At 40.0% G+C, this 10,875-nt stretch overlaps 2 protein-coding genes across 2 annotated transcripts; both read right to left on the reverse strand.

Annotated features, from left to right (window-relative positions):
* Nucleotides 1–833: 833 nt before the first annotated feature.
* Nucleotides 834–2,030, reverse strand: LOC119720304. The gene has a single exon (XM_038189945.1). The coding sequence runs from the start codon at nucleotides 2,028–2,030 to the stop codon at nucleotides 834–836; it is 1,197 nt and encodes a 398-aa protein (XP_038045873.1).
* A 140-nt stretch (nucleotides 2,031–2,170) lies between these two features.
* Nucleotides 2,171–3,478, reverse strand: LOC119720306 (tetratricopeptide repeat protein 22-like). Its single transcript, XM_038189946.1, has one exon. It carries the CDS (start codon nucleotides 3,476–3,478, stop codon nucleotides 2,171–2,173), a length of 1,308 nt encoding a protein of 435 aa, XP_038045874.1.
* Between the last annotated feature and the right edge of the window lie 7,397 nt (nucleotides 3,479–10,875).

Consider the following 10,875-nt stretch of genomic DNA (forward strand, 5'->3'; position numbering starts at 1 on the left):
AAGATTTCAATGGTATTCTATATGTTGAGTATAAGTTCATGAAAAGCCTTATGTTTTGACTGATAAAATTAATTGAAAAGCGGTCAACAAATGTTTGTTCCTTCGTGCAACTACATAATCTTCCATACACAAATAAACTACCAAATGCGAAATTGGGAATGAGCTTATAATTCTTGACTGGCTCCCGTCCCTCCCTTAAACGATTAAACAGTGGTTGGATCGGGAACCAGCCACAATAACCTATCATTATTTGGCAACGCACTGCCTTCTTATGTACATGCATGTTATAATTCTAATCTAACAATTAAACGCTGTTAATGTTGTATTCAGGTTTCAGGTTTAATCATCGAACAAACCGTTTGATTAAAATCTGTTTTCCCCCTTGGCTAGACATATAATCGAGGCGTATCTTTTTCTGATTTTTGTAAAACATTCTTGTTAACTCTTATGTACGAATATAGTATTTTTTTTTTCTCTATCTCCACAAACACATTTGGGTACAATCAACAGCACAAATATTTTCCAAAGGCCGATATGCAGACTATATTTACACGTTTTATGGACTTAAATTTGATATTTCCAAACTGGAACACTTTGCTTTTTATGGTTGCTTTACTTTGTGGTCTTCCAACTGTTTTATTCATTGTTGCAGTTTGCATTTACTCTTTGATAATTACACTGATGAACTTGAATGAGATAAGCGTTAGAGAAAGCAGATGGAACCTTTTTTCTACCCACTTTTGCTGCCTGACCTACAAAGCGTGTACACAGAGCCCGGCACTTTCAGAATAGCCCCAACGCCGATGGATTGATTATCAAGCGTTTCAAACAGTCTAAAGTTTAACCTGTTGCTCGATACAGCTTGCCAATTTCGGCCAGTCAACAGCACCTGTTGCATCAAGGTGCTTGATTGGTTTGAGCACCGGTGGCATTACCCTGTCTTCAAGGAGAACAGGGATAACCAGCCGATCACTCTCCAATACAATATACATGGCCCTGAGGTCATTATCGTTGGTTTCAAAGTCCCTGGTGAGTACAATAATGACACAGACACTGTCCTCAATGCTGTCTGAGTAGTTTTGTAGCCTGGGTTTGCCGAGTTCGAAGTCGCGATCTTTGATGCAGCCTTTAAAACCGCTTTCTTCCAGTTCTTCCAGCATGCGGTGTTGCACCCATTCAGAGGCACTACTGCTGTAGATGACGAAGAAGTCATACTTTAGTCTCAGATTATTTTGCGGTCTTTTAAGAGCCTCGCGGACGTGCTTCTTGGAGGCGACTTCAGTTGGTGGTTCCTCAGGAGACGGCTTCGTGGCTACGTGCTGCGTTTTGCCGGTTTTGAGGTTCACCGAGTATGTGATGTGGATCGTGTCGGGAGGAATATGATGCTCCTTATTCCCATCAAGGTCTACTTGAGACAGAGATTCAGACAAAGTCTGGATATCTCTGTCTATTTTGTCAGGGATGGGACGTGCGGGTGCTGCTGATGCCCTTTGGGATTCCCTCAGATACTCTGCATTAATGTTGTCCCCGGTTCTGTCGGATAGTTCTTCCCCCTGTGCTCTTGATGTCGGTTGGACGTACCTACTGCTGGCCGGCAAGCTGTGCTGTCGTCTTGTTACTGATGGAGGGAGGGATCCTTCTTCGACTGACACAGGTGGTGAGAGCTGCCGCTGAGCATGAGGATATCTCTGATACTGAATATCATGAGACCGTGAAGATGCGTCACCAAAACTACACGCTGCATCCCCAACATTACTTGCTGAAGAAAAGCTCTGATTTTGTCCTCTCTCTGACGTTTGAGAGACGTCACTGTAGTGGGTTAAAGAAAGGGGGTGTTGTAACCGAGAAGGATCCCTGCTGTCAATGGCTGCTGACTCTATGACCTCAAGTTCCCTCTCGTAATCGTTATCTTTACAGTACTTGACGAATATTCCCCAATGTTCGCTCATCTGCTTAAGTGTTTTCAGCTGCCAGAGTGTCCAATTAGTTGAAAGGCAAACACAAGTTGCTTTGTGCAACCAGTACACCATGTCACTCAGCAAAGACAGGTCTTCTCGTAGAGCAGAATGGCTATCCGGTAAGATGTGTTTGTACTCTGACACTAGAGCGACTTCACTACCCGTTCGATAGGAAGCTGCGATTTTACATTCAACTGCTCGCTTGTATGAACCTAAGGCCGCCTGATGCTCTCCCATGGCACAGAGACCTTGCCTCTCAATTCATGGACTTTTGATCTTTTTGAACCATCTGCAGTTTCCACGGCTTGGGCGCAGTACATTAGAGCTTGCTGCATGACGTCTTTTCTTCCAGGATATAACCGCCCGTTAGCAAGACTTGCCGTGTAATACAATACTTCTGCCATTGATTCTTTGTACCATGGTTTAGAAACGTCTTTAATGGTCAATGAGAGGTCTTCTTTAGCCCGTGTCAGTAAGGTTTCATCCGGACGTTTCTCTGAGGGAACGCGAGATTTTTCGTAGTCTTTGAGTTGCTGCTTGTATTGGGAGAGATAAATTTTTGCTCTGGACCTGTGTGCGCTGAGATTGAATTCTGAGTCAACCAGGTCAATGGATTTTTGTAGAAAAGACAAAGCTTTGCTCTGGTTTCTCTTACCTTTAAAGTGCTTTGCCTGACTGTTAAGAACTTTTGGATCATTTGGGGAGAGAGACAGAGCTTTTTCGAAGCATTTGTTTGGTTGGTCTAGGAAGTCTCGATAAGTTTCAGGGATGGACGGAAGCAGGTCTCTCGGTTGGTGGAACAAGTCTCCAAGATGTCTCCAAGCACCGCTTTTCCGATCCTCATCATCGCTGATTTGAACGATTGTGATAAAATTGTTGACTGCATCTTGGTAAAACTGTTTAACTTCATCTTTTTTGGACTTGTCCCACTTTATCTGTCCATAGATTCTTTTACAGGCTAACCCTGATTCGAAAAACCAGTCTTCACGCTCGGATTGTGCGACGTCTTCTCCCGCCAGCTCAATCGCTGCCTGATACAGGTCAAAAGATTTCCGATCCTTTTTGTTGGTCACCGACTCTTCAAAGATTTCGTTTGTGAAGGCGAATGCCTGTTCAGAAATACTTCGAGCACGTAGCATTCTCAGTCGTCTTTTTCCTTCTTTTGTATCAGGCTGTCCGAGCAGCCTTGCAATCTTCTGCTCGCAATCTCGTGCCTCGGTGAACAGGTACAGTTTCTCGCAGATGTACTTGCGGTTTGCAAGAGCATTCAAATTATCAGGGTCATTGCCTGAAGAGAGGACTTTATCCAGGTACTGTAAAGCTTCTTCAAACTGACCAAGCCGAAAGGCAAGCATCCCAAGAAGATTCCAGTTGGCATAATGCTCAGGTCGGCTTTCTGTGAATCGCTCAAGATACCTGTTTTTGGTTGCAAATAAACGTTCAGCCACCTTCAAATCGACGTGGCCTTTATTCAGCGTCAAAGGAAGGCGAAAGAGACCAAACTCATCAGCAGACGACATAGTTGCGGTCAGACTCTGCGTAAAATAAAATAGGCATCTAGATTTGTTTTACAAGAAATGGCTGATGTGACAAGAACCAAGTCAACTGTTGCTTTTGCAACTCATGACAAAGTTTGGGATTCACTTTCAGGAAATGTTTAATTTTGAATGTGAATTGTGCTTAAAAACCAGACAGTCAAAGATCTACTTGTTTTAAAACAAGTAGATCTTTGAGTGTGTCTGATTGTTAAGCTCAATTCACGTTCAAGATTAAAACATTTCCCTGAAAGTAAATTTTCTTTGCGTTAGTTTAAATACAAACACGTTAGTTTATATATAAACACTGGGGTTGTGTTCAAGTCAAATTCATTATGCAGGTATCTTTGTACCAAAAACAGCCTGAACTTTAGCAAGTTGAAATTATTGCAGCCGCTTGTAACTGAAATTTGACTTTCAGGAAAACGAATTACAAACACGAATTCAGATTACATTGTCAACGCCTCGTGTTTGACTCGTGTTTAACTTAAAAACGCCTCGTGAACGCCTCTGTTGAGGAACCTAAATCGTTTTTTTTTTCACTAAGAAAGGCTTCGTAAACGGTACTGAAAAATGTTTTCGTAGTTTGTAAAAGCTAAATACTTTGACATTCACATTTTAAACGCAGTACAAACATAAGCGTTTATAAGTTTAACACGTAGGTTTTAGAGTGCGCGTGTTGGTATATTTGGGCGTGCAAATAAACACTAAAATATGCTTAGAAGTTTAAGCAAAAGGTAAAAGCATGAACTTCCGAATATTAATGAAAGGTAAATGCTTGAATCCGTATACAAACACGTTTTTTTTTATCGTACTGTTTAGAGTTACTAGAAAGAAGGTAGAAAATACTTTTTACTGTTGGATTAGGGGGTGCACCACTGATTTCTATATAAAGACTGGATAGCGGATAAAGAGCCGCACAATGAATGAATTTGACGCCATATTGGTGAGACCGGCTGGTGATCTACAAAGGACAAATTGCCGTCTTTATAGACAGAATGATTTCTTTTGTAACATCGCAGTTCACTTAACTTATATTTTGACCACCACCACTAACCAAGGTTTACAATTCTTCTAACGTCGTGGTATACTTTTTTTAATGCCGCAGTTTTGGAACGACGCACAGGCGCGCGCGGTTGCTATTATTCGTTGGATAAGTGCGCAACATCGCGTAAAGCTGCAATAGACCGCTTGCAGACGCGTTCGATAATTGTCGCGCGAAGGCGCACGACGCCATGTTGTGGGACAAGCGTATATCTATCCATGCACATTTTGTCCCACAACATGGCGTCGTGCACCTTCGCGCGTCAGTTATCGATTGCGTCTGCAAGCGGTCTATTCAAAACAATTCGAAACATGATTTAGCAACTTTTGATTTTAAATTGAGATCCTAGAAAGTTGTTTTTCTCGGAATATGAAGCTGAAGCTGAAGTTGTTCAGTATCCTTCATTGGATTTTGAACATTTTTGTTGCTTCAAACGAACAAAATGCACAAAAATGTTCAAATGTATCAAATGACAAGGATCTATATGTCAGTAATATAAAACAAATATTGGTAAAGTCATACCAAACTTCAATATACCCGGTTTTTATTTGTAAATTGACATTTTGAAGAAAAAAAATTCTTTGGAAAATTGCCGCCATTGCATGTTGTTCTACATATTTTTGTTTCAAAGGGCAAATCTGCTATGGCTCTATTATACAAATATTGAGTGGCTCAGCGTGGAATGGAAGGAATATTATCGCAAGGTAAAATCTGGAGTTGTCCATTTCACGAGGTGAAGCCGAGTGAAATGGAAAAGTCCAGATATTTATACCGAGCGATAATATTACTCCCATTTCACAATTTAAAGCCACTCAATATTTGTTTTATATAACTGACATATAGATCCTTGTCATTTGATATATTTGAACTTTTTTTCAACACAAAACTGGAGGAAAATGTATTTGTCTCTTCCAAACCACCCCTTCACGAAAATGTTTGAACCCAACGCTGTAGCGCCGGCTCTTTGGAACAATACGCGCTACGCGCAACACTGAAAGCGTACACCAGCATGCATTTGCACACAAATACTGCGTCATGATCCTAACTGTTGAAAAGTATTTCCCATTCCCCATGGGCGGATAGTACTTTTTGAGCCCCAGCGTGAATGGGAGCAATAACGAATGCCACGTGATGTGAGTTTCACCAATCAAATGACAAGGATCTGTATGTCGGTTATATAAATCCAGATATCTTCCGACATAATATTACTGTGTGCTAAATGCTATACTTGTCTCATCAAAGGCAAAATTCCCCAAAATATTTCCCTATCTGCCCCACTAACACAGCGTCGAAAGACCATAAAAATAAGTTCATGAGAGATAAACATATTATTCTTCGCTGAAGACTGGACCGTACGTATGATAGTACCCAGCTGTAACGTATTTTATTTTGTGTCAAGAAAGACTCATGCTCAAAGTTCTTATGTTTACAACATGAATAATGGCTATTGACTAGCGGGATATATATATATATAGATCTCTAAAGAGTACTTACAGTTTTGTGACGAAATGTGTCGGATAAAGTCTCTCCCGTCTGCCTGTGTGCACAATCTTTAGTGTAGTGGGTGGCGTACGTGCCTGGTTCAATTGTTACCCAACGATGATGTTTCCGTATTTGCTCCTGAATCACAAGAAGGCGTACTTTTTACATGATTATACCTGAATTGCTATTGATTGGTACATTAAGGCTCTTCTCCACCAAATACGCGTTCAAAGAAAACGCCACAAAATCGGACTAAAAAGCGTCGCCTGGTGGCTCTCAGAAGCAGGGTGGCAACGTTTTTCTAACTGGAAAATAAAGATTGCGACCTCGAGGACAACTTTCTTTTCAAGTGTACCCATAGAGCAAGGACCCAAGGAGCTCGTACTCCAAGACTTCAAAAGTAAACTGATGGTCGCCGCGCTCGAAAGCTACAATAGAAAGCACCTGGCGCCAGCTTGCTCAGTTGCTCACTACGCTAATCTCGACACAATAGAGATCCGCGCTCACTAATGCCAAAAAAAAGGAGTTTGCATGGCTTCGTAGACAGTACCATGGTAAATACGCATGCACAGTTGTCATACATCGCTAAAAATGAATGCTCTGTACCTTTAGTGTGAAAACTTGTGAAATTTTCCAAAAAACACATTTCATCAATGATATATTGCCAATTAAAATGTCTGAAAATACATGAAAACTTATCTGAAAGAAATCCAATTTATCTCCAAATTACAGGGACAGATAACGCTTTTAAGCACCAACAACTGCACATTGCTAACTTGAGTTCATAACTCACATCTAACAACTGCGCAGTTGTAAAAACCTTTCTTGTCGTAAAATATATTTTTCAAAAAAGAGCAGCGACGTGACATGACTTATTATGCAGCATATAGGGAGGTTGTTGGTTACCAACTATAAAGGCAGCGACGATCATCGTGTTCAAAGGCCGCTGGCATTCACGCTTTGAATGGTCGAGGCTTGCGGTCACAGTGCTGTAACTATAGACATTCCCGAGCGATTGGTAATTCAATGGTCAAAATGTAAATCGCCCAAGAGTTCTGACTCCTTGGGTCCTTGCTCTATGGTCGGACGTACTCAAACTAAATATTTTTGGGTTTACATTCATCATACAAAAATTGCTTTTTGAAACAAAGTGACAAGGGGACAGAACAAACTTGCAAAGGGCGAGACGCAAAATGCTGGTGTTCTGTTGTGTGTTTATGCCTGCTTGGTATGCATTTTGTCTATAGTTTATCCCTGAATAACAATGCAGTTATAGCCGTTTGTTTTATGATGTTTACCCGGAGCTCTGTTGGTCTAAACTAAGAACCTAGAGTATTGACATAGAGCGATATTATCTGAGAATGCTCACTGCACTCAACGTGTCGAACTTTGGTGTAAATCAGTGTGGCATTGTGTATAGGAGGGTGACAAGATTGCATATCTATACCCTGTCGTAAACGTTAAAGGCCATATAACCAATGAATAAGTACAACGCACAACGTGATACTGAACATTCTGCTCTAAACCTTTGGGAATTTGCCTAAAAAAGAGCAAATTTATGCTATATTTTAGAGTTTCAGCCTGAAAATGAACTTAAAAAAAAAAAAAAAAATTGAAATACAAAAGTTATTACTTTTGACTGAGACATCGAATGACACCAATTTGGCCTGTGTTGGTTATGAAGTAATTGGTTCACAATTTCCGTTTTTTTTGCGGCATGACAATAACTCAGTTATCCCAGTATAGACTGGTTTCCGCCCCTGTTTGAAACTAGAGGGATAGGAAACCAGTCTACTCGCGAGGGCTGATCTGTGGAAACTTTGTTTGGGGAAGACAATGTACAGGACATTTTGACGCAAACTTAACACTCATTTTAGGAGATTAAAACGTTTATTTTTTTCACAAAATTTGACAGTATAAGACGGTTGAACACAACATGTATTACGTATCTCTCGGTTGAAGAACAAAATTGGAGAAGCAAAGTTATTTTTTACAACTGGAATCATGAACATTCACTCATCGGATATTTGAATATCTAAAGAGAACTTACGGTTTCAGGTGCCAAAATGTGTTCACATCTGCCCGTGTGAGAAATCGTCGAATCAGAGCAACTTCAAGTCAGGAATAAGGTAAACCTTGCTTCGATTTACCACTACCTCTGTCTTTGGACTTTTCTAGTCAGCTATTTGGAGCCGGAGCCGGAACATAGTTCTATCGCTGGTTACCAATAACCGCGCGCATCATGACGCACAGCAGGGAGCCAGTGCCCAGATGTTTCAGTGTTTGATAGGGGGCGTTCACACGTTGCTATTAGTGCGCAGGCGTAGGTTACACCACGAATCAACCATTAGTTGACTCTGGCTTGGCTGACGTAATTGATAAAGTAAGGTGACGTCCAGTTCTTTGTTGCCAAGTAACGAGAGGGCGCTCTTTCATTCTATGATCATACCAGGATGCTAACACATGGGCCAAACATTATATTGCATCGGTCTGAGTTCACTAGCGCTACATCCTCACTCTAACTGCATTTTTAATAGAGACATGTAATGTTATACTTATGTCCTGAAAAAAAGTTGTGAAGAATTGAAATATATCGGGGTCATCCTACCGCCGTGGCCAATGAACTTTTGTTTAGGGCGCATGTGTCGTGCGCGGCGAAAGAGTTGGACCTCAATTACATAGCAAGACATTTTGTTCAGCAGGACGATGTCATTAAGTTTATTGAACAGATTATAACAAATGTTCATGGAAGTTGGTTACTTTTAGGTTGATGCAATGAATTTTAATATAACAAGTTCTTAACAGTTTAAACCTGTTTATACAAAATCATCACCGCAGCTGAAACCCTTCATCCCAAGAAAAATAAACATCATTTAAAGTTAAAGTCTATTAACATTAAATTAACTTTCATTCACAGAGCGAAAACATTATATTAGAATCCTATTTATATATAGATTTTCTAAGCAGAACTTATTCCTAAGCAGCTATTGCAATAATGTGCTAAGCGTAAACTGTTTGGGAGCAGACCCAAGCGATATATAATGGATAATATTTTAGCGAATATCTTCTCACAAAATCTACATGCTTCGAAGCTCAACGAACTGTGCTTGTCTACAAAGCATTTTTTCTTCCTTCTTTATACTATTATGCCCTCACCTTTTGGAATTTATACACACGGGATAATAACTGCAATATTCACTACATCTTTCAGTGACTTATAAAGCAGTAATCTTGGTTATTGTATACAATTGCAGCTAGTACAAAATGCAAATCTTTGTCTTCATCCCTTCATGTCTTCATTTCCATTTTACTTATTTCCAACGTGGATGGATCTATTGAAAGGTTGTGTATGTGATAACACATTTGTGCACAGTATGACCAAAAAACGAGTTATATCGAAAAGGTGTAAGGATATATTTCATTGCTGGAGTAAACGGCCTTGTATTGGCTGTGAGGTCTGGACTCGCTTATTGTGGATGGTCGTGTACATATACATCGTTATTTCTGTGTCACACTAAATACATATATGCACACAGTACTACAGTTCTGTTTATATACCTAAAATATATCCAGCTGGTCTTTAAAAAATATGCTGGTCTTTAAAACTACACTACGAATGCTTTACGTATGCACATGCTAATTTTGCCTGACATTATCATAATTCAAACAAAGAAAATGAGAACCTGATAGTGACATGCATGTTGTAATGCACAACATACTTCTTCAATTTCATTCTTGAAAAAAAAGTCATACAATAGTTATTATTTTCGCTCTGTTTTCCCACTCAACTTATTTTCCCCTTTCAATTGATACAAGCGATTATTATTTCTAGTTTTACAACTTTGTTTTTCGACCATTCAGGTGCTATATATTTGTACTGTAAATCCAGTGTATCTTTGCCACTTCTAAAGGTTAACAATTATCGTGCCTCAACTACTCGTCTTATATGTTTTATCTAAGATTTAAATGGTATTTTATTTGTTGAGTTCACGTTTATGAAGAGCCTCTTGTTTTGGATGACACAAGCGGTCAACAAATGTTTGTTCCTTCGTGCAACTAAATAATCTTCCGTACATAGCGAAATTAGGAATGAGCTTTATGCGCACATATTTCTAGACTGGCTCCCGTCTCATCCCTTAAACGATTAAGCAATGGTTGGACCGGGAACCAGCCACACTTTCCGTTGTTATTTGTCAACGCTGTCTTCTTAGATGCGTGCGTGTAATATTATACAAATATTGAGTGGCTCAGCGTGGAATGGGAGGAATATTATCGCAAGGTAAAACCTGGACTTTTCCATTACACGTGGCGAAGTCGACTGAACTGGAAACTGGTTATATAAAAACTGGAACTGGTTATATAATCTAATTTAACACCCTCCTGTGACGTCACACTATTCGGCATCTTACAAATAGCGTGCTGAAGCCATTAATATTGTTTTTTCCCATTAACTCATTAATCCGCAACATGAAAACTACCGGCACATTTTTATGCTCAACCATATTGTTAGTATATATGTTAGCAGTACAATTTTTCAACTATGAAGATGTACAAAGGCCTTCGTTCAATCGATATTGAAGAGTTCTTGAAGGGTGTTCAGTAGGTTGATACACTCGGTAGCGCGCCGTTCGTGGGTGACGAATGGCCCTCGGGTAATGCACGAACGGCGCACTCATTGTGTATTATCCTTTACGTAACAATTTCTTGCTTTGAATTTTATATTCAGTTTTCAGGCTTAATCTGCTGTTCAATACTCCTCTCTAGCCTCCTCCAGTCAACAGCACCTGTAGCATCAAGATGAGTGAATGGCCTAAGAGGAACTGGCGTATCCCTTGCTTCTTTCAGAACAGGAATC

The sequence above is a fragment of the Patiria miniata genome, unplaced genomic scaffold, assembly GCF_015706575.1.
Source record: "Patiria miniata isolate m_02_andy unplaced genomic scaffold, ASM1570657v1 HiC_scaffold_9, whole genome shotgun sequence".
Classification (NCBI taxonomy): domain Eukaryota; kingdom Metazoa; phylum Echinodermata; class Asteroidea; order Valvatida; family Asterinidae; genus Patiria; species Patiria miniata.

Excerpts from the sequence above, each read along its gene's own strand:
- LOC119720306 (XM_038189946.1), bottom strand. The coding sequence starts at position 3,478 with ATGTCGTCTGCTGATGAGTTTGGTCTCTTTCGCCTTCCTTTGACGCTG.
- LOC119720304 (XM_038189945.1), bottom strand. The coding sequence starts at position 2,030 with ATGGTGTACTGGTTGCACAAAGCAACTTGTGTTTGCCTTTCAACTAAT.